Genomic DNA, 25,355 nt, shown 5'->3' on the forward strand with positions numbered 1-25,355 from the left:
TCAAACTGAACAACACCTTTCAATATTATGAATAGTTTAATGGGAAAAAAATGAAATTTTAATCAAAAATTTTCAAAACATCTGAGAAAGGAAAGGGTTTCTTTTGGAAAAATTGCGGGCCCCTGAAATTGTGCAGCCCTTTGCTACCGCACCTTTCACACCCCCCTAAATCCGGCCCTGCTGCCAGATGAAGCGTGCTGAGTAATGGAAAACTTATATTGTTCTTTCCTTGATAAATTGTCACTGTGGCATCATTGTTCCATACAACTGCAGTTTCACTATCTTTATTACGTCAGATAATATTGCTCTTCGATTTCGTCTCACCGTCTCTACTAATCTTGTATGTTTTAAGGTTTAGTATTTGAGCCAGCTTCAGTGTAGTGAAAAAAAGTGTCAGTTGAGACATTTCTGCCCTTGTTCTCAAATGGCTTGATCAGTTGCATCACTATGTGCTCTGAAAGAGAGAGATTCGTTGGACGCTGATACTTCCCAAGGTTTGGAAATCCGTGCGAAACGTATTTGGTACAAGCCAGAATTTTATTCTTTTTCTGTGACATCGTTTGCCTACAGAAATTTCAACTACAGGTTTTTTTTAGAGTTAAGCGTTTACTCTCCCAAAATCTTTATTGAGTTCCTTCAGAATTCCAGGTATTCAAGTTGATGAAGGAAAAAAATATTTAGCTCTATTTGCCATTCCTCCATTGAAAAAATATAATCTGCTCTGATAATAAATTGATCTTGACTTTGAAAAAGACCTTTATTCTTCACTATCTTCATTTAGAAATGCTTTTTAGAATGGGTAACCACTTCCAAGAAAATTTTACACCCTTTTTTTCCTATAGAATAGGACATTGGGTCAAAATGACATAAACCGCAGTTATAGGTATAAGTGCTTATAACTCAGAAACATAAAATGTGAAGATAATAAAATTTTCGTGAATTAATATCCATATGATGTCATGAAAAGTCACGGAATTTTTTTAACATCTGCATCTAATTTTTCGAGATAAATGAAAACGAAGTTTGATTTGGGTCAAATTGACCCACTCCACGGTTCTAATGCAGACCTCACAGCGCTCCTACATTTCCTATTTTTTAGAAATTTCCTCCTATTTTCCTACTTTCGACGCAATCGTCCTTTTTTACCGCAATTCTCTCCTGATATTCCTATTTTATTCCTCTCTCCCTTTTGTTTACAGCCGAAATCTCGCTACGAAAATTCCGAGAAACTGCAAAATGTCACTGCTTTCCCTCCCTTTTTCACGTGTTTTATTCGCATCACAACTCTCTACTAAAAAAAAAAGAAAAGAAAAAAAATTTCAGTTACACTGGAGAGGGGATGACCAGAGACAAGGATATCTTTTCGCCGCCGCGCATCGTAGTCAAAGTGCTAAAAACTGAAGTTCGTTGGGGAAAGCGAATCAGGGGGGTGAACTATCTCTGCGGTCCTTAGCCGAAAAAAAGTAGTTAAGCCCCGATTTGTTCTTAGATGGCCAGTAGTTCGACTTTTCGGTTCTATCTCTAAGCTAAGGACTTTTTTTTAGTAGGTACTTAGGACCGCTGCTAAGGACTGCCTAGCACCAGTCCTAAAGCAGCAAGAAAAGTAGTTCACGGCGGCCATCTTGGAAAAGAGGAAATTTCGCCTCTGGCCGCGAGCTCTCGCTGTGATATTTAGCGATGAAATATGCAGTTTTTTTTCGAATTAAAATTTTTTTTACGATAATAATGACAGAAAAAACTTGGATTATATCTTCGGTGTCATCAAAGTTGAAGTGATTCATCGTTATATCCTCAAAAACCTGCTGTAGTATGAGTGTATGTTGACATCGGCGATCGAAGCCACGACGAAGTGCTAGCATGTTCATTACTGAGGTAAGAATTATTTTATTGCTATCAAACTATATAAGAAAAGTATTAGAGATATTATTAATATTTTTTTGCTCGGTAAATGTGTTATTTAAAAATGTAAATGGACACAATGTCACGCAATCAATAGGGCAGTGGATCCCACTTGGTAATGCTAGAAAAATATCAAATATCAAATCAATATCAATCAATATCATATCCCATGTATATTTTGGGTTGTATTGAAAATATTTACATGGCGAATGAAAGATGAATCTTCAATTACGATAATATCAAATTGAAATTTTACATTCTATGTTTTTTGCTACATTAATTTTTTTTAATGAAAAATTATGTCTAAATGAATTGAGCACATGCGTAAATAAATAATTACAAATACAATTCATTGATAATAAATTATAGCACCTAAATGACAAAAATTTTAATTAATTTTTTTGTGATGAGTAATGGTGAAATTGAAATAAAGCATGGTAAAAATTGGCAGTAATGTTAAATATTAAATTTTGTAAAACTCATGCACTAAATTTAGTGTAAAGGATTAAAATATAGATTTGATATTGTAAACTGTTCAAATGAACAATATTGTAATACTTAGTGAAAGTTAAATTTTCAGGAAAAAAATCATATGCTACTACTTTAAAAATTGCACTCTGTAACTCGCTCTGAGATGAATATTTAATAAGGAATCATTATATTGTTTTGTTGATATAAAAAATGAAATTCGTACAATGGGACTAAAAAACAAAGTTTTTATTTCAGGCACAGTTTTTAGTGTTGAGGTATATATATTATAATGAAAGGAAGCAGATTAGTGTTTGAAACATATTACTACTTCAGTATTTGGGTTATGGCCTTGCTGTGTGTGTGTTCAAATTGAATTTTTTGCCAAAAATTGTTTTTGATTTTGTGTGTATGGGTAATGACAGAAAAAAAATTTCCATGTCGAATACTTAAGAACTTTAAAATATAACATTTTGAGATGTTATGGAACTGAAACTTTTAACATTTAAACTTTAAACAAGCATTTATTTTTTAACGATGTTGTTTGTAAACAGCTATATATATATATATATATATTGTATATATCAGCTGTTTACTAACAACATCGTTAAAAAATAAATGCTTGTTAAAAGTTTAAAGTTTGAATGTTACAAGTATATATATAAATATATATATATATATATATATATATATATATATATACTGAAACTTTTAACATTTAAACTTTAAACTTTTAACAAGCATTTATTTTTTAACGATGTTGTTAGTAAACAGCTGATATATACAATATATATATATATATATAGCTGTTTACAAACAACATCGTTAAAAAATAAATGCTTGTTTAAAGTTTAAATGTTAAAAGTGATTATAGTTAAAAATATATATATATATATATATATATACATTTGTGAGACTTTTCTAACTCTTGAAAAATTTTGTTTCCCAGGAACTTGGCTGTAGGTAGCTACGAAGTTATGTGAAGGTTTTCAAGGTTACCGAACAATTCTACCAGAGCAAACAAAGGTAATTTTAATTCTTTGTATTTGACTTTGAGCAACAGTTTCCATTATTATTTTCATGTAAAATAAAATATTTCCATGCATGATTTAATGACATAAATTTTAACATTGTGTCGCATCATTTTCACTGATTTCATTTGTATCAACAACCCTAGTGGAACAAATACAGTCGAACCCCCGATTTAATGCCACCATCCCACCCAAAGAATTTTGGCGTTATATCAGATCGCAGACATAATAGCGTTTCGGAGAGGCTGTATTACATAAATTCACACGTTTATTAAGAAATGTATTTCAGTCTTTCATTTAGGTTGCATGATGAATAAAATAACCTATTTTATACACATTCAATTTTAAGTTGAGAAAATTCATAAAACTTGTAAACTGTAAAATCACTTGAATATTTCTCAATATAAAACTTAACAGAAACATACTTCCCTCTGAAATTATTGTAATTTCAGCAACACATTTTATATGTGCAAAAACAAAATAAGCAAGGGGGGGGGAAAGGTGGCATTGTTTTTAGTCCATACCATATTGGTTTTTCTCGAGAAATATCTTGCTATGAGTAATTTTCTTTATTATAATAATTTTTTCAGATGCTATTGAAAGAACAACTCTTTTTGACATAATTGAATTGAGCAAATTAAGATAGATTTCTTAATGGCTACCTGTACCACTCAAAATTTGACCAGTGCAAGTAAAAACATGTATACTGTTGAAAAACCTGTCTTGGCTATATAAATGAGATGGAGGACATTAAAAAAAACCTTTAGAAGCTTTGCTAACTGAAAAGCAATATTAATTCTTTGAAAATGTTATTATCATATTTACTGATTAGCAAATTTTGTGAATGGAAATATTAAAACAATTAATATAATTAACAAATCATATTAATTGTAATATTGTAATAATCATATACAAATAATATCATACTTTTTAACTAGTAAGACCATACAACACTGCAAAATTTCTATGTTAATTTAAATAGGGTTCCCCGATCCACAAGAGGTTGCTAAGGATGTGTTTTAGAGCGAAGCTGAAAGTAAAGTGAAAATTTGAAGTTAGCTGTGTGCCAATAGGTTTTTTCATTTCATCTGTCTGACCAAAATTTTAGGGTAGAACCATGGCTCGAAAAATTGAAAAAACATTTTAGGTGCCGGCCAAATTTCTTGGCAGCCATGCATATTTTTAGGAGAAATAATCCAAAGTAAAAACAAATTTTATTCAACTTTTTCAGCACTTGGTGATGATCTTCACATATTGGAAGATGCAGACATAAACTCCAAATATTTTGTGATCTGCATAGAAAATTTTAGGTGTCAGTATGATTTTCTTTTTTGCAATGTTGGCTCCTAAGATTTGTGAACCCCTAGGTAAATACATCTAGACATGAACAAGTGCATCTGTGTGCAATGCCAGGCTTCCCTTGTAAAACACAGTTGATGCATTTTGGATCCTACTGTGATAAAATGGTGGCGAGTCGACAAAGTGCTATTGTGCACGAATTATCTCTACTTATGCAACTAAAGACTGTTATAATTTGAAATCAAATATACAGTACATTTAAAGATTGATAAGCATAATAAAGGTGTTTTTTTCTTCCTCTTTCTAATTTCAGGTAAATCAACATTTGAAGATGCAAATGAAAATTAATGAATCTCAAAAAATTATATTCTTGAAAGGTGCGATTTCTAAGAAAAGTACAACAAATAAATTGTGATTATGATAACTCTCTATGAACATATGTTTGAAATAAAATGTTTTTGTATGACAAATCATGTGTGCAAGTTGTTATTCAATTCATGTTTCTATTAATCAACTTCAATCATTCATCTTCTAATCAACTGAAATGAAATATACGATCAAATGAAAGTTATAAGGTGAAGTTATTTGTTGGAAGCTAAATACGAAACAGATAAATTGATGAAAGATCTTTAATATAGACGTATATATATTTTAAATATTGAAGTATTCACTTGCATTAACAGGTAAGTGCTCATTCATAGAAAATCATGTTCTGATAATATTTTTTAATACTGAGAAGAAACCCATAGTTTAAAATACAGAACTACAATACGCAGCAAGGCAGTTAATTCTTTTAATTATAAATTATCAATAATTTATTATTTTAGTTGCTCCAGAAAGAATTTGCAATTCATTGTTTCAATGAATTTAAAAGGAATAAAAATGGATAATAAAAAATCATTTAACAAATTGGTCTTTAAAAAAAAGTAGCACTCAATATTAAAAACAGTATTCAGCTGGGGCCTCAAGTACGGCTCCCGAGGTGAATAGGGGGCCCAAAAATCTATAATTATTTTGCATAATAACCCTTTCAAGAAGAGCCCCCCCCCCCAAAAAAAAAGGGAAAGTCTGTCCCAAAAAGGCACATTACGGCCATAGGCTCAACTAGTGCCGGTAACCTTAATTTAAAATCTTACATTTGGTTGTAAGAATTTTTTTTCAAATTTTGATTTCATCAGTGCAGCTGGGGTCCCATATACTCGCTTCTTCAAGCATCCAAAAGTGGGGTCCATGAGCTCGGACAAGAAAAATACTTTGACTATTATTATATACTGAATCTTGTTCTAAAAAAAAGTCCCAAGATGAAAAATGCAACGTCCTCATACGGTTACAAAATAATTAAACTAGCCAGCGATATTAGAGTAAAAAAAATTGCAAAACACGGGTGACAAAAAAATGTATGGAGAGTCCTTCGGAAAATAAAGTTTGTTTACAACATGTTTGTTTGTAAACATGAAATCGCTGCCACAACCCACTGCGGAAAAACGATTGTTAAATAATTAGTAGTAGTTGTAGGCTTCAAACGGCATCCCGATTGGTTAGAGATCTGTTACTCTCGAAACCAAAAATTTTCTCCCCCTCTAACTACTGCTTCACGTCACGTGACCTTAAGGACTGGTAGTACATAGTACCTCTTAACTACTAGTAGTTGAAGCGGTCCTTAGCTTCAGTCCTCCGACCGGTAGTTCATTAGGACTAGTAGTTACTAAGGACTGCAGAGATAGTTCACCCCCTGTTTAGTACATCGGTTGCCGTAAATAAGACGGCGAAAAAAGGAGGGAAGAACAGATTCTATATTCATCCACACACGAGATTCCATGAGAGACTAGGTTTCTCTCTGGGATCCCGTAAGGAGCGTTCATCCCTGAAGTCGGTTTTCCTAGGAGTAGGCTTTTTCGCCGTGTGAACCGAACTGGATCATTTCGCGTCAGCAGAAATGTTTTCCATAATCACGTGTTTTCCAAGCGTGGCGCTTTGAAGGGAAGGGAAATAGAACAACACGAAAATAAAGAGAAGATCGCTGAAACACGCGGCATACACGACGCTTAACTCCTCCAGAAGCAGTCCGCCAATCGGGCGTAAACGGCTGTCGTGAGCCGTATTGCGGTCTGTAGGAAAACGTTGTAAGAAAATTGGTGAATGGGCGGCGTGTCGCTCTGGGCGATTCACGTTGCACGCAGCACAGAAAACCTACCTCTAGAAAAACCCGGCTTTAGGTGACAGAGCCCGAGCCACGTCTGGTTTTACAGGAAGAAGGGAGGGGGGAGACGGAAACCACCTTTTTTTAACCTTCAGAAAATAACTTTTGGGTATCTTTATTAGGGGTTATTCAAGTATTACGTCATGGGGGGGGGAATTCCGATTTGCTGACTTTTGATGACGGGGACGGGGGTTGGTGTTTGACGTCATCAACCACCTTTTATAAAAATATATGAAATATTCTTAATGATGTCTTACTCAATGCGCGAAAAACGAATAAAACTTTTCACTAGTTTGTGGGTACCTGAACTAACATTCTCCCTATTGAATCCCCTACACAGCCACTTTAGTGGCCTCTAAATACTTAGCGGATCCAAGTTATATGGAAATGTGTCGCGGGCCGCTTAAGTGCTCCGCATCATACAAGTGATTATGCCGCGGACCACTTAAGTAATCTGGGAATGTGCCGCTGAAAACTTGAGCGATATAGAACCGCACTGGTGGCCGCACCGATGCTTTAAAACTCTCACATGTCACTCAGGGGATCTCTAAATGTGTCACAGATCGCTTAAATGCATGGGCGGAGATACGGGGGAGGCGTGGGGGGGGGCATTGCCTCCCCAGAGTCAAACGTGGAGTCAACTGATCTAATGTATATATGTATAGATGAATTGACATCATCATCATCGTGCCCCCCCCCCCCCCAGACTTCCAAGTCAATCTCCGCCTATGCTTAAATGGTCTGGAATTGTGCGACGGGTCACTTAAGTGATTTGTATATGTGCCACTTGGTTCATTTTTACAAAATTTGGTTTTAGAAGGACAGGCCACATCATAACCCCAGGGCCATATTTGGTCCGCACAGGCCAAATGTTTACCGCGGGTCAAGGCAGTGCCGTCTTAACGCATGGGCCTACCCGGGCACCTCAAGAGGAGAGGGGCCTCACAAAAATGAGAAGTGGGTGAAACTTTCGAAAATTTTCTCAAAACATCTCAAAAACATCACTTGGCCCGGGGGCCCATGACGCTCTTAAGACGGCCCTGAGTCAAGGATTACCAAGGGCTCAGAGGTAGGGTTGCAATGAATTTCTTGAGCAATTTTGAGTTCTTAGCTTTCAAATAGCATTGAAATTGTCAGAAATTTATTATAATAACATATAAAGATATTTTCTTTCGAAATTTTAATTCTTTTAAAAAAATTTTTCTGCATTAAAAAATAAATTTTTGGTCGTCTGTAGGGGGCCACGAGCTCTCAAACCAGATTCCACCCCTCCCCGTACGTCTCTGATCCCACCAATATGCGTTAGGAGAAAGGGAACAGAGCGCTTACAAAATTTTGCAGACGGGGGGGGGGGGGGGGTCAGAGTTTTGCTGACTTTTACTGACAAGGAGGGGTCAAAAATGGCTAAAAATTTGCTGACATAATACTTGAACGGCCCCTTATTTTAAAGCATACATGTGCATGTGCTCAACCCATGGCCTAAATGTGTCCTGCCTCAAGTGGCCCCGGTATGCTTAGAAATAAATTAAGAGGCTCGCGGCACATTCATGCCTCATTTAAATGACTCGCTGCATATTTCCAGATCACTCAAGTGGCTCATGGCGAATTCTGCAATTGAGCGGCCCGAGACAAATTTCCTAATCACTGAAGTGGCCCGCTGCACATTCCCTGATTGCTTGGGTGATCCGCAGCACATTTACAGATCACACAAATAACCTGCGGTGCTGTTCTAGATCACTTAATCAAGTGGCTCGCGACACGTTTTTAAATCAATGAACTGGTCCCACACTCTTCAAAAGGTTGAGTTAAGTTGAAATGTGCCGTGAGTCATTCAGATGGTCTGAAAGTGTGCCACGGGCTGCTTGAATCATCAGGAAATATGTCACAAGTCACTTGAATGATCTGAACGTGCGTAGCGGGCCACTTTAGTGGTCTGGAAATGTGTCAAGAGCGCCACTAAAATAATCTATAAAAATGCATCTTGCCACTTGAAGTGTTAATGTATCGCAGAGCATTAGTTGATCTGTGTGTTGCGAGCGACTCAAGTGATTTCGAAGCATGCAGAGAGGGCCACTCAAATGATCAAATGTGCCTCCAGCCACTTAAAGTAATCTGCAACTGAACTACGTGCCACTTAAGTGAACTGGGGGTTTGCAGCTGGTCGCTCAAGTGATTTGGAAATGTGCTTGAGGCCACTTAGATGATCTGGATATACGCTGTTGGCAGCTTATATCTAGAAGTGTGCCGCAAGCGACTGAAGTAATGTGGAAATGTGTCCCACTTAAATGATTTGATGATCGTTCGTGGGCCATTTGTGTGGTTTAGTTATTTGTCCTGGACCACATGAGATAACTCCGAGGGCCACAGGTTATCATGTGTTTTAAAAAAATGTGTATCTTTGGATAAAAACCAGATATTCATGAACATATGCAGGCTAATCGTTGTATCCTTCGGATATAGTGTAACTCCAGGAGGTGTTACATCAAGGGTGTTCAACATTCAGTATAGTGTGGGCCATTTCATTGATTTTGAAATGTGTAGCGGGTCACAGAAGCTGACCTGTAAATATTTCTGGATCAATTGAGTACTTTGAAACTGTGCCGCAGTGATATGTAAATTTTCCGCGAGTCACCTAAATGGTCTAGGAATGTGCCGCAGCACACTTAAAGACTGTGGAACTGTGGCGCAGGTTACTTCAGTGATCTTTAAAAGTTTCATGGGTCGATTGAGTGCTCTGGAACTGTGCAGCAGTGATCTGTAAATATGCTGTGACATATTTACTCATCAGAGAATGTGCCGCGGGTCACTTGAATGATGTGTAAATGTACAGGTCACTTTTAGTGGTCTAGAACTCTGCCATGAGTCACTTAAGTGTAGATGAATAATATTGCAGGTTACTCTAGTGATCTAGGAATGTGCCACAGGTCACTTAAGTGAAGTGGAACAGCAGCTCGTGTAACTTGAGTAATCTGGAACTGTGACGCGAACCACTTGAATGACCTGAAACTGTGCTTCAGGTTCTCTGGAACGATCTGGAAATGTATCGCTTAGTTCATTTTTTGCAAAATTAGGTTTGAAGCTGGGGCCCACATTCAGCATGTTGGCAATGGGTTAAGCATGCATGTTCTATATTTCTATGGCACCTAGACAGGTTTTTTCTTTCTCTGTGGAAAGGAAAGATTTTTTTAAATTCTTTAGAGAGAGAGAGCACTTGAGTTTATTAAAATATCAATAGATAATACTATAATTAAAATATATAAGTTGTGAATCTCAATGGCACAACATTTTTAAATGTCACGATAATTTGGGAATTCAGTTTTTTCCCTCCTATTTTTTGTCAATGGTTTTCCTATTTTTCCTACTCTTTTTTTCAAATTTTCACTTCTAGGCCTGTGCACAGCATATGCCTATGGACAGCATATGCCATCAGCACAGCATATGCCAGCATATCACGACAATATTTAATCTAATTATTTAAATTTTTGAAAATTAATTAGAAATTATTTAAATTTTTGAAAATTAATTAATTATTTGAATTCTCATAATTTTTTTGTTGGTGATTTAAAAAAAATGAAGTCAGTCATAAGAAATTTTAATTAGAAAAATTCATTTTTTTAGCTTCAAACTTTTAAAAAGGAGAAATTAATTGGTCACCTGACTGGTTAATTACCTTATCCTATCATAATTAAATGCAAGTAAGCATGCATTGAAAGCATTTTATATAAATTCAAAGATTTACGTAATAAAATATTTTCATAGATTAGGCTCGTAGCAAAAATAATTATAAAGAAAAACCATGACTCTCTTCGTTTAAAATTCCAATAATGAATTATTAGAAATTATTACTAAAATATCTTATCACGGAAAATAAAAAATAAATTTATATATATATATATATTAAGTACTGGAGCCGAAGAGTAAATAGATGATGAGAGAGATATATTATAGCAGCATATAAACAGGGATGTCTCTTACTGCTATAGGGAAAAGTATTAAATCAGGAGTAAAGAAAAATATATAATTGCAGAAAAGTATAGAGAAAGAATGGGTTTCGTGTCTGTAAAAACACTCAAACTATAGTGCATTAATGACTCTCGGAGAAAATTAATTTTTTTATGCATTTTTATCTAGCTAGGAGCACAGTTGAGAATTTTCGGGATCGCTTCACTGATATGGCTTATACGCCACAGTGGCGCATAACCAATATCATCTCGCATGGTGAGACTTTTGCTCCGAGGCTCAAGTCATCCATGGTATACAGAATTTATACAAAAATATATTTGTTTTTTTTTAACATTTATTTTTACAAATACGTTTTCAATTTTTGATATCCTTGAAGGGTGGGGGGGGGGGGGGGGTGCCCCCCCTGGCAAACGCCTGTGTGAGTACCCAGTGGTCGAAAATACTTCCAACGTCTCTGAGTGCCCCAGCCTAGTTACGTCCCTGCATTGTTGTATGCAGATTGCAATGTTGGAAAAAAAATATTAAGAATTTTTTTTTATTTCATTTCTTGCATTGAAAGTTCTTTTTGAGTAGTTGATTCGCAGACATATTCACTGCTACAAATTTTCAATGTGGAAGCCTTCACCAAAATACAAAACATAATATTAGAAATGTATGTTGTTTTTCTATTTAAAAAAATAGTTCCTCTTTAGCTTTTAAAAAAGGGTATTTTTCGTATACGAAAGTAAGTAATATAGTAAAGTAATATAGTAAATATAGTAATATAGTAATATAGAAAGTAAGTAAAGTAATATTAATTTTTATAAAAACATTTTCAGATGAATAATGCATAATTATTGGCCAAAAAGGGAAAAAAAACGAAATGTATAGGTCTCTTATTTGGAATTTCCCCATTGCATTAACGTGTTCAAGGAATGTTTTGTTCACTTTGCTCTAAAAGGGTGTGATGCGATCACGTAGGGACGACTCGTAAAGTCCTCACTTCACTTTCTTTATAGCTCAGTGTATTTTTTATGTAAATAACAAATAACTTTCAATAGGGCGCATTATTAGTGACGTCACAACCGGCAGTGCTTATTCCAAATGAACATGAGCTGGACTCATGAACTGGAGCATAAAGGAAAACTTAACGTATAGGTGAACCTTTGTTTAAATTATTTTTAAAAAAAAATATGATCAAATAAGACTTGAGCTTTTGAAATAGAAACTTCAAACTCGTGAACATGCAGTGATAAAAATATAATAATAGTTTGTCTCTAATTAGCTATGAAAGCTGTTTATTTCTCATATGTTATCCGTTCGCTTGCATTTGGCCTCATTGCTCTGAATATATTTATTACATTAAATTTCAATTTTTATTTTCAAATAACTTCCTTTCATTAATTAATTAACTCTTTGTGATCGATTATTTCTTTTATGAAATCTGAAATTCGTCCCAATAATTCTGAAATTACTTTTTCAATTAACTTTAACTTTTCATCAATTATGAAGATATTTTTCAAAAATTCTCAATTTTTTCATAATTTATTACTTTTAACAATTCTGAAATTTCTCTTGACAATTCCAAAATTATTCTCGATAATTCTGATTTCAATCAGTAGTTTTACAATCATTACTTTTAGTAATTCTATGTCTATTTTTTCATTAATACTAAAATTATTTTTTTCAATAGTTATAAAAATGATCTATTTCATTAAGGTATTTTTTATATATTCTGTAATTATGTATGCCTTTTAGATGCAGAGTTTGGTCTCTCGAAATCCCCAGATAGCTGCCTTTAATGTTTTAATGCATTAATATTGATTCTATAAAGCATCTCACAGTTCTAACTAAATACAGCAGTATAGATTTGCATAGTCAGAGCTTTTTTTAACTATTTTTCTTGTTTTTGGAATTTAATCTTTTTTCAAGGTAATGTCGCTGATTCCTAAAAATGGTCGGTGGGCCTCTGCAAAAAGCCCGGAGGCCCACAGTTGGAAAACCCCTGCCCCCCCCCACCCAAGGGTGGGGCTGACAGGGCTCTTACCCTGGACATTTCTTATTTTTTGTTTTTTTTCACGCTATAAATTTACCGTAGAAGGGCTCGTAAAAAGTGTGACCTGCAGCTAGCAAAAGATTTCACCCTGAGGGCTCTGGCCTAAGCGAAGTTGCAATTAGTTTTAACTTTAGTATCTACATTTCAATCTCGTTTTAACGAATACTGTTATATAGCGAGAAAAAAAATCTAATTTTAAGGAACACTTTTCTAATCCCCCATATATAAGTTAACATAGAAACAGTGTATAAACCTGGAATTCCTTCATAACAAAATGATTTCTCTGGTCTCTTGCTGTTCATTATTTTGGGATTCGACTATATTATATTTTTTGATATCAGGTTTCTTTTCAAATATGGCTTGGAAAAATGTGATAAACTTTCATTCATAATTTACTTGATTCCACCAAAGAACTTAAACTGATAAAAAGAGGGGGAAATCCAGTTGAATCCGATCACATCCGATCCATTCACTATGATAGAGATGATGAAAATATATATATCTCAGTGCATTGTGAAAGTCTTTACAATCAGGCACAAAACAAATCCCCATTTTTCATACAAGGAAAGAAATGACCTGCAATCAATTTGTTTGATTCAATCATTGAATAATGATTCAATGATTGTAGGGGGACTCAAGTGATTCATGAATTTAATGCAGGAATCAAATGCATGACTATTAAGATAAATAAGTAAACAGATAGCATGCAAGAAATAAAAAGCTTTCATAGCTAATTAGAAGAAAATTATTCTTATATTTTTAACATTGCATGTTCACAAGAGTTTGAAGTTTCCATCTGAAGAGCTCACAAGTCTTATTTGATCATATTTTTTTAGAAAAATAATTTAAACAGACTCACCTTCGACCTATGGCATTTTCCTTTATAATTTCGCCCAGCTCATGTTTGTTTGTAATCAGCGCTGTCAGTCGTGACGTCACACTAATGCACCCTATATGACGATTTTAAACTTTTTTAGGTCTCTGATGACCCAGAAGGTCTTGTTATGATTAGAATGGAACCTGATGAACATGGTCGTTTTGGTTTCAATGTGAAGGTATATCTGACTATTATTACTTTACCAATGTTTTTATTTTTATACACGCCCTGGAAATGAACTTTGAAGCTTTCAAAATACCTGTTAGACAATGTTCTAGAAAAAATAAATTTATTTTGTGAAGCATATTGGTGAGCGATATTTGAAAATCCAAACATTAATGTCCATCTAATTTATTTTGTCCTAACCATGTTGCTTTAGAGCAGTGTTTCCCAAAGTGGGCAATATCGCCCCCTGGTGGGCGATGGAATGGTCCAAGGGGCAATAGAACCTACTGATTTAACATAGGATCCTATGAGTTTACTTGAGTTGAGGGGGCGATGAGGGAAAAAAATTTCTGATGAGTGGGGCGATGGAACAAAAAGTTTGGGAGATTATGCTTTAGGGCATAGTTTCTTTATTGTACTTTATGAGCCGTTTCGGTAGTGAATCATGAGATGAACGATAATTCTTAACTAATTTATTACGGAACAATATTTACATCTTGTTCCCGCCATGTTGTCATTCCCTTCAAGTGTTGCCACCTTCGTAAAACATAATACTGTATTTTCTGGTGTTGCCAGATACATAACAATTCTCCCACACTAAATTAAGAGATGATTAATGATAGAAACAAAAGTTATACACAAGAATCAACATTTGAACAGTCACAAGTTCAATCTTTGAACTAGTTTTCTGGAACGAGTTGAGCGTCTCAGTTGAGTAGTCTGAGCTGGAGGAAAAATAGTTCTTGTTGATCGAGGAGTTGCATTTGAAGTTTGCTCTGTTTCAGTAGAAGCATCTACCATAGATGAAGTCTTGTGTTGGCAAACTGCAGGAATCTCTCGTTGACTTACATGATCACTAAAAGTGACAGATTTCTTTTGAGGGAAGTGTCTCATAGGAACTGATAGTCGAATAGGAGTTGGAGAAGACGGTCGATTGACTTCACACCGTCGAAAGCTGTTCAAAATGTCTCTTGATAATGTATCCATCATCTAGTTCAACTAGGTAATGAACACGACCCAATCGTTGAACAACAGTTCCATACTTCCATAGGCTTGAATGAGTGTAATTTCTTGACTGTACTCTATCTCCTTCCTTGAAAAATTTGTCAAAGACTGGCTGTGTTGCATTGTTCTTGTATGACTCAGGAGTTGTAGGTTTGAGGAGATCTAGCTTTGTTCTGAGATTCTCTCCCAACAATAATTCTGCTGGTGTCTTTCCACATGAAAGAGGTGTAGCTCTGTACCGAAACAATAGTTTACATAATTTTTCGTGAAGTGTTCCTCGTTCGAATTCCATGCATTTCAGTTTTGTCTTCAGGGTTTGGCAATAACGTTCTGCTTGTCCATTTGTTGAGGGATGACCAGGAGCTATCATTCGTTGTCGAATACCATTTCGTTTGCAGAAGTCCATGAATTCTTGTGATTTGAAAATTGAAGCATTATCACTAACGAGAATTTCTGGCAGTCCATGTCGACTGAATATTTCTCGCAGGAAATGAATTGTAATAGCAGAATCTGGAGCTTTCTTCATGTAGTAGATTTCTGGCCATTTAGACTTTGCATCGATGACAAGTAAGAAAAAATGTCCCATGAAGGGTCCCGCATAGTCCATGTGAACACGTTGCCAATTTCTTGTTGGACTTTCCCAATTGTGCACTGGAGCTTTCTGGGGGTTTTTCTTGACGTCACAACAGTTCTTGCAACTTTTCACTAGACTTTCTATGTCAGAGTCAATATTCTTCCAATAGCAGTAATTTCGAGCAAGTGCTTTCATCTTCACTATTCCACAATGAGTTGAGTGTAGTTCTTGAAGGATGGTTGGTTGAAGTGTCTTAGGTATTATTACACGCTGTCCACGAAGTAGAATTCCTTCTTGTAATGTTATTTCTGGGTCATATAAAGTTCCTTCCATCACATTTTTCTTTAGTTCACGTAGATCATCATCCAATTCTGTTTCTTTTCGGATTTCTTCAGAAGTAATTGTGTCTGTGGATATGTGTCTAATCACTGATGCTTGCAGGATGTATTCATCATCAACAGTATTGACTTGTACATCTGTCAGTGGTAAGGGACTTCTCGACAAATAGTCTACATTTGCATGTTCGGATGATTTTCGATGTTTGATGTCATAGTCGAAGTTGGAAAGGAAATGTGCATACCGCAACATTCTTGTAGCTGACAATGCTGGAAGTTTTTTCTCTGGATGCAAGAGAGTCATCATTGGTTTATTGTCCACAACCAATGTGAATTTTCGACCAAAGATGTAATCATAGAACTTTCTGCATGCCCAATACACAGCTGTAGCTTCTCGATCGAGCTGGCTGTAATTTTTCTCAGCAGCTGTTAGTGATCTTGAAGCGAATGCAATAGGACGTTCACTTCCATCAGGCATAATATGCGATAATATTCCGGATAGACCATGTGGACTAGCATCAGTAGCCAAAGTCACTGGAAGTTCTGGAGTAAATGGTATGAGGACTTGGTCACTAGCAATTTCAGACTTGATTTTTATCCATGCTGCTTCACAATCAGCTGTCCAGTTGAACGGAATACTTTTCTTGAGAAGATTATTTAGTGGGTGAAGTAACCTTGATGCACTCTTGATGAATTTTGAGTAATACATAACTAAGCCCAAAAATTGTCTCAATTCGTCAACATTTTTTGGTCTGGGTGCTTCTTGAATAGCTTGAATCTTAGCTGGAGATTTGTTCAGTCCTTTGGAAGTTATAACATGTCCAAGGTATTCTACACTTTTTTCAAAAAATTTACATTTGTTGATATTTACATGCAAATGATATTTTCGTAATTTATTTAGAACATTCAGCAAGTGTGTTGTGCATTCCTCATAAGTCTTGCCTTGTATAATTAAATCATCAAAATATGCAGTTACTCCATCTAAATCTTGAACAAACTGATCCATGAAAGAATGAAATTCGTTCGGTGCAGTTTTAATACCAAAAAACAATCTTTTTGCCAAATAGGTACCTTGATGTGTAGAGATCGTTTGAACTTTTGCACTATCTTCATTGACTGCTAAATGCAAATATGCTTTATGGATGTCCAAGGTGCAGAAATATGATCCACCTCGTAGCTTGTTGAATATATCTTCAATCTTGGGTATTGGGTGTCTGGCATCATGAAGTTGATTGTTTACAGTCACCTTGTAATCAGCACAAAGTCTTACAGAACCATCAGATTTTGGCACGATGACAAGTGGAGTTCCCCATTCTGAATGATCCACTTTTTCTATGATCCCTTGATCACACAAGTTATCCAGTTCTTTTTCAACTTTTTCACGCAAAGCATATGGTACTGGACGAGGTTTAACAAACACTGGTTTGGCATCTTTCCGCAATTTCAGGGAGCATGTATAATCTGGAATCTTGCCCACTGTTTGTTCAAAAACATCAGAGTATTCATTGACAATACTAGGAACAGATCTTTTTACGGCACACACAGGTATATGCTTGACACTTGAGGAATCATGAATGTCATTTATGTTGATATCCAATTTACGCATCCAATTTCGACCAAGGATAGGTTCTCTCTTGAAATTGACAAGGTATAATTCTTCTTCACTGGATTTAGCATTGTAGCATACAGTCACTTTGACGTATCCGATAGGTTTGAAAATTTCACCTGTATAACTTCGGAAAAATATATTTGTTTTCAGGATCGGAAGATTTAGGTTTAAGCGCCTGTAGTCACTTATGTTCATGATGCTCACACGACTACCAGAGTCACATTCGAAACGACAATTTTTCCCATTTAATTGAATGACTGCAAATATTCTATCGTCTTTTTCAGCAGTGTTAGTGCATATATCAACAATTTGGCTCACTTGAAAGTGATCTGGATTTTCCACATATTGAACAGTATTTCCTTCAGATCCGCTTTTATTTTTCCGTTTCAGAAGCTCTGTAATACATACTCTACTGATATGACCTTTTTTGAAGCAAATCTGGCATGAGAGCTTGTGTTTCACTCGACAGTTTTGAGTCTGGTGGTTGTTTTTTCCGCAATGGAGACACACGTTTTCTAACCCGATGTGTCTCAAATTGAGGTTTCGCTTCCGACTTGCCGATCTGTCGCGTCGATGCGGAGTCGATTTCCGTCGCGAACTCCCGCTGTTATTACATTGCGCAATTTTATTCACGCTGGAACCGTAATTACTCTTGTAGAGTTCTTTATTTTCGATTTTCGAAGCTTCAATCGCTAATGCGACTTCGAGTGTTTCGTCGAATGTCAGTTCAGCTTGTTGTAGAATTCTTTCGCGGATTTCGGCATCCTGTAATCCTCGTATAAATTGAGCACGTAACATGAGGTTGATGACAGATTTTGAGCATTCAGCATTTTCACAACTAGATTTGAATTCGGCGGTTTTCGAAAGTTCTTTTAATGTAGCGATATAATTCGAAATCGGCTCACCTGGGTGTTGTGTGCGGCAAAGAAACTTGTGTTGTTCCGTCAGGATGTTTACCCTTTTGCAGAGATGATCTTTCAAAATTTTCAGCAGGTCGTCGTACGTCTTCGATGAAGGGAGATCCGGTGAAGTTAGACTGGAAAGCAGGTGATAGTACTTGGATCCGAGACAGTTGATTAGCACCATTTTCTTGGCTTCGGCGACGTCGGCTGTTGAATCCGTGAGTCCTTTGAGCTGGAAGTAGTTTTCGAGTCTTTGTACATATTCACCGAAACTTTCGTTAGCTTCGTCGTAGCATTCAAACGAGATCGATTGTGACTGGAGAAGCGTTTTCACATTGACGCTGGTTGAAGATGCTGGATGAGTTTCGTTTAGTTTCGAGACGAAATTACTTAAAACGGTTACTAGATCGTCGATGTCTGCCATTTCCGATTCTTTTTTTTTTTTCACTCGTCGCCAACTTTATTGTACTTTATGAGCCGTTTCGGTAGTGAATCATGAGATGAACGATAATTCTTAACTAATTTATTACGGAACAATATTTACATCTCGTTCCCGCCATGTTGTCATTCCCTTCAAGTGTTGCCACCTTCGTAAAACATAATACTGTATTTTCTGGTGTTGCCAGATACATAACAGTTTCCCAACCCTTTTTGTCCTATCGCCCCCCCCCCCTTCAGAGATTTTTTCTCATATCACCGCCCAACACAATCTAACCCATAGGATCCTATATTATAACCGTAGCTTTTACTGCCCCCCTGGAACATTCCATCTCCCCCAAGGGGGCATTAATACTCGCGTTGGGAATCACTGCTTTAGATTATGCCATATAAGGCTACAAGTAACTAAACATTTCTGTAATATTACACCTCCTTGTGGACAAAGACCAGCAATCTGTCCATCCAAAATTTGGGTCTGTTTTTCGGACTCTTCATTAAATTCCAGATCTGAAAAACGAACCCTTCAAAAAATACAAATTAATGAAATCATAAATTTGGCATTTCATTATTTTTTTAACTAACTAGATAATTTCCTTTTCAGAAAATTAATGACCCTTTTCACAAAAATAAGGAAAATTAAAAAAAAACAGGGCCTTATACAAAAGTCTAAACAGACCCACAAAGACAATACATAGAGGGAAGCCAAAGTTGTGATAGCATTCTTCTTAACCAAACATGTACCCTGTATACATTCCTCTGAGGAATTTCAAACGAGTCTGTCCATGTCGGAACATGTTGTGTGAGTTTATGTATGTGCATGACCCTGATATATTTCTGTTGTTAGAGTTGTGCTTGTTTATATTAGTTCAAGAAGTTAGTTCTTGTTAGTGGTGTCATGTGTGTTCTCTATTTTGAAATAAAAATGTCAAATGCTTGAATTTTCATGTTATGTAAGTATCTTGTTAAAGGTCTCACTGCAGAGAGACTTTTCATAATAGCGTTCCTCTGAAAAATTTGAAGAAAAAAAAACTTTGCTCTTTGTTTTCTTTCTTTATATTTCTGCCTCTACAGGGTGGTGCGGACCAATGCCTTCCTATATTAGTTTCTAGAGTTGCACCAAATACAGCAGCTGATATGTGCATTCCAAGGTTGAATGAAGGCGATCAAGTTCTTCTTATAAATAGTAGAGATGTTACTGGTCTTTCACATGAACAGGTAAAATCTTGAATTTGTGTTTATATCACTAGTAGATGAAGCAATATACTCTTTAATAAAGAAAATATTTAAACTCCCAGAAGACATCAGTATATATATACGGGTTGATTATAAAAAAACTATCCCGACATATGGGTCCCTAACTATCATACCATTCACAGAAACTGAATGAAATTTTGGCATAAGGTATTTTGAGGTATACGCTCAAGAATGATATGGAAAACAACAGTGTCACTCTAACAGTTACAGTTACAGTGAGAAAATTTCGAAAATATCAAATGGCAACACCAAGTTTTTTGTATTGGAATGCGATCTCCATACTGAAAAAAAACTAAATAGTGTTGGAATGGCACCTGTAGCACGAAAATCCCCGGAGCTAGGCAAGGAAAAAGTAAAAAGGACTTTGCCGTGCACCAGAGCATTAATGTTTGTTTCATTCGTCACACCGTTTCTTCGGCTGAGATCCCAGCCTGATTAGTCCTCCACAAGGTCATGTGGAAAATTTGTGAAACACAATAAAATGCTTTATTTTATGCTGCTTCTCTGTCCTTATTGGTTGTCCTCACTTTTAGCCTACCGCCGGTGATTTTCATGCTACAGTTGCCGTTCGAACGCTACTTGGGGTTTTTCACAATGGAGATCACATTCCAATACAAAAAACTTGGTGTTGCCATTTGATATTTTCGAAATTTTCTCACTGTAACCGTAACTGTTAGAGTGACCCTGTTGTTTTCCATATCATTCTAGAGCGCATACCTCAAAATACCTTATGCCAAAATTTCATTCAGTTTCTGTGAATGGTATGATAGTTAGGGGCCCATATGTCGGGATAGTTTTTTTATAATCACCCTGTATATATATTGTTCCTATCGCACACTTTTTACTGTTTTTATTTTTTCTAAACCCAGTGTGTTTTTTCCAAACATCAACGCTTTTAAGCTGTTTTTAGTTATTTTATTTATTTATTTTATCACAAAATGCCTAAATCTGGGAAAATAAATGACAGAATTGATAAAATTTTTCCACCACTAAATAATCTTGATAGAACTCCATCTGACTCAGTCTGTCATCCAGGAAGCAATTAGACAAAACGTTTGCAACCTGATGCTTTGCCTAATGGCCTGCTGATGAGATTGCTGATCTAGAGACTCTTTGTGAAAAAGATTTGGAACTAAAAACTCTCGCTCTGAAAAATTCATGTACTCTCGGAGCGGTTCAACTCAATCGACTCAAAACTATCAAAAATTAATATTTACAAACACGTTATCAGACAGTTCTAGCAGAATAATTCTAATTATAAGTGTGTATAGATAAGATAAATAAAGCCAGGAACTCGTTTGTAAAGTTGCAGGAGCATAAAAATTGGTAAATATGTTATTCTAATGGAATATTGGTTGAAATAATACTCGAAAAATGCGTAAATGTGTAAGTGATACGTTGAAACAGCATACCAAACAAAGAAATGCAGAGTCGCCATCTATGAGAAAGAGTACAAACTAAAATCTCGATTTCTTCTTTCTTTCTCCCCCCCCCCCCCCCTCCATTTTTCAAGTGCTTACAGGAAAATTCTGGATGCAGTGTATGTAAGGATCTAGTGATAGACAGGAATGAATTCTACAAGTGTTCAAAATGTGGAGAATTTACGCACCCTGTATGCATTGAACTGAACGAATCTGCCTTCAGGAGAATGTCTAAACAGGAAGAAAATTTTATCTGCAAAAAAATGTGAAAATGAAACAGAGAAAAGTAACCAGGAAGATGCTGACAAGCGAAACTGGATGGACAAATACGTAACAGAACTTCAAAGGGAGGTGAGAAATACTATTGAACAAGCAACAGAAAAAATTCTTCAGAAACAGCAAGACCTGGACAAAGAAATGAAAGAAATTATAAAATCAGTTGAATTTACCTCAAAATGCATAGACCATTTCACAGGGAAGATGGAGAATTTGAAAGAACTAATAAGGCAAACAATTAAGGAAAACAGAAATTAAAATGGAAATCAAGAAGCTGAAATCAGATATAGAAACAGGGTCATCATTTCAACTTTTTCCGGGGGGGTGGGGGCAAAGCACATGTACTCAATGCATGTGTATATATATATATAATTTTTAGTGTGTTTTCAAAAGCCGGGGTGGGGAACGCCTCCCCCTAAATGATGGGCCTGTATAGAAAGCTTAATATACCGTATGAATGATGAACTTGAGACAAAGAGCCGGAGGAACATTATTGAACTAAACGGAATACTGGAGATGCCAAATGAAAATGTAAATCAATTAATACATGCTGTAAAGACACAATTGGGCATCCAGGAAACAACAGAAATTGAAAATGCACATAGAGTTCCAACACGTAATGAAAATATACCCTAGTTTTCTTCAATTACAGGGAGGATTGGAAAAGTAACGAACAATTATAAAGGAACAAACTATAATATAGGCAGGATTAAAGAAGTGACAAACAGTATAAAGGCATATCCACATCTGAAACACATTGCTAGGGAACCACGGTAAACAAAGCAAACATTCTGAAAGTCATTGTTGAGGCCTTGGAACCATTGTTGCCTGACCATTTTTGCCCACTTCAGGCATTTACCCTGCTCTGACGAACTCTTAAAGCAATGTTCAATCTGGGGCCCTGTTTGGTATGTATACAAAATTTGGCGACGATAGATTTAAAATTGTAGATTTGTAAAGAGAACACACACACATCAATTGTTTGTTTTTTTGCCCGTCTTTGAGGCGCAGCGTGCCCTCTCTACATATGCCTTAGAGGTGTATTTTCATTCATTGGCAATTTGCCTCCTGCTTTTTGTTAATTACAGTAAAGTTACAAAATAATGTACAGTCCGCCCTTTGTATTAACGGTTTCGTATTTGCTATCCCTTTCCAGTTTTTTTGGAAAATACTGTTGAGGTAGTATATAACTCTCGTACCAGAACTAAATATAAGTTGTACTAGTTAAATAAACGTTTAAAAAATCCCTCTTAAAGGTTTTTCCAATGCTGCTTAGAATATTTATACAAAACTCATTTAACACTATAAAGACAGATGGCCTCTGTGGCCCTGCACACTCTTTTTGCTCCCTTATCTCAAGTTAGAATGAACCAAAAGTTTAGAAATTTCTCTATATTTTTCTTGATTTATCATGTTCTCATTGTAGAGGAAAGCTTTTTTTCATAGGCAAGAAGGCAGGATCTATGTGTCGCACAAGCAGCACAAAACCATGAATCTGGTATACCACATGACAACTGTTCAAATGGGTGGTAGTGGAATTAATGTAGGTTAAAATATAATTAATTTAGGTTAAAATATAATTAATTATATAATTATATTATAAATATTTTATTTATAATCTAACAAATTATAAATAAAATTGTCATTTTTAATTTTGATGAATTTGATGAATATTCTGTAATTTGCCGAAACATCAACTGAATATTCAGTATTTGGCCAAATCACTATTCGTCCCATCCCTAGTCAGCAACAATGTGGAGGTAGGCGCTGGCATTGATGGATGTTCCCAATGGAAATAAGGAACCGAGAGTGTACCAGGAAAATGCTCCCCAGACCGTGATTCTGCCACCACCCATTTGAACAGTTGTCATGTGGCATTTCAAGTGATTGATATTTAGCCGCTGTGGTGGTCGAGTGGTCATAGTGACGGACTCCCATCACGAGGTCCCGGGTTCGAACCTCACCATCGCCACAGTGGTGGTCGGCTGAAGTTAGTTTTCTGTGGTTCCCAACTTCAAGTCGCGAATGCAAGCCAATCTCCCCTTTAAAAAGTCTCGCCACAGAGAGCAACAGACCTACAAACAGTACAAATGTAATTCAATCATAACACATCACTCACTTCACTTCTGAAATGTAGATAGCAGCACTGAAAAATCACACACAACATTATATAAGCACTCAGACTGTTCTTTATACACACAGTTACACTTCCGGCACAACTCACTGAGTAGTAAATCGCCCATAGATGGTGATAGACCGGAGTTGTACTTGGTTTGAAAGAAAAGAAAATATTAATGTGAATTTTAATTATGCAATGCATTATTTAAATAAATATTAAAATACTGGTAACTGAAAGATTTTTATTGCCATGATACCGATAATCAAATTCAACAATTATATATTGCATTTTAATATTATAGCGAGATATCTTGAGTAATGAAGATCATCCGTTCTGGAATCAGATTTGTTTGATTCATTCCAGCTTCTGCCCGAAATTTTAAGATTTTCTAATACACTGAAGAATGTTATAAGAAAGAAAAACTGATTAAAGGCCAAACTTTTATCAGACTTGATGATTTATGAACATTTATACAAAGCTTCAAAATTGTATAAATGAGAATACAGAAAGAGATGATCTTTTTATTTTCTATTATGTACACAACCAACACCAGCTTTAGTCTGCTATAAATATAAACCTTGTGTTGATGCTATCCAGTCAAGTTCATAAGTGTCCCCATTCATTTGTGATTTGGTCAGCTAATTCGGTGCCTGATGCATGCTTATAGAGATGATAAGAGTTTTGCACTGAAAGAATGCATGCTCTGAATGTTGGGATCTGGCAACACTCCCGACGATTTGCATATCAACAAAAAGTGTGCGCGTCTAGTGCCATGCCCATCTTGAAGCATATATATTGTCACGAGTCTAATGTGATCGCTACTACTTCTATTTATGGAAGAAAGAATAACATGGCGGAAGAATAGGTGGCTGGCCAGTGTGCCCGTTGAGAAAGTATTAGGAATCAGGGTTGCCAGATGAAGCCAGTGATCGCTCTATTAAAAGGACCAAGTAAACCCGAACAAACCATGGCATTCCTATGAGAAACATCCCCGTTTTTAAAAAACATTAAAAAATTTCTGTTCACTTCAGGGAACTCATTTTTTCCCCCTCAAATTCTGTCATATATTTATACAATTGAACGAGAGCTTTTACAATGTTAGCTATTTGTTTTCAAATATTAACTTCAACGACATGAAACCTTTTGCAAAAATAACCAAAATTTACCCATATCTTGTGCCACATAATTTCTTTACATCATTTTAATTTTAAAAAAAATTCTGCCAAAGCATGTAACATCTCATTGCTGAGAAAGGGACAATGCTTTAAGACACTTGAACAAGCGGTGTTTGAAAAAAATCTGACTATTTTCCCGAAAAGAGCATTTTAATGCAAAACATAAGCATATATGCCTTTCAGCTGTTTATATTAAAATATTGTAGAAATACTTCTAGATAGAGCAAAAACTTGAACAGAAAATTTATGATTCAGTTCGAAACTGTTTTCTCTCAAATTTTCGTAAACCTACCCAGGGCCATCTTAAGCC

The 25,355-nt window shown here is 35.8% G+C and overlaps 1 protein-coding gene across 2 annotated transcripts in view; it reads left to right on the forward strand.

The window, feature by feature from the left end:
- The window catches only part of Ptpmeg (protein tyrosine phosphatase Meg), a 595,691-nt gene that overhangs the window by 349,055 nt on the left and 221,281 nt on the right, over window positions 1–25,355 (forward strand). For both annotated transcript variants that reach the window (XM_089247192.1, XM_089247198.1), the window contains 2 exons: window positions 13,873–13,950; window positions 19,872–20,015. In XM_089247192.1, coding sequence (XP_089103318.1) covers window positions 13,873–13,950; window positions 19,872–20,015 — 222 coding nt within the window. The remainder of the gene's footprint in view (window positions 1–13,872; window positions 13,951–19,871; window positions 20,016–25,355) is intronic.

Source organism: Pholcus phalangioides, unplaced genomic scaffold (assembly GCF_987345545.1).
Source record: "Pholcus phalangioides strain wild (caught in Gottingen) unplaced genomic scaffold, Ppha-v1.0 ptg000003l_1, whole genome shotgun sequence".
NCBI classification, from domain to species: Eukaryota; Metazoa; Arthropoda; class Arachnida; order Araneae; family Pholcidae; genus Pholcus; species Pholcus phalangioides.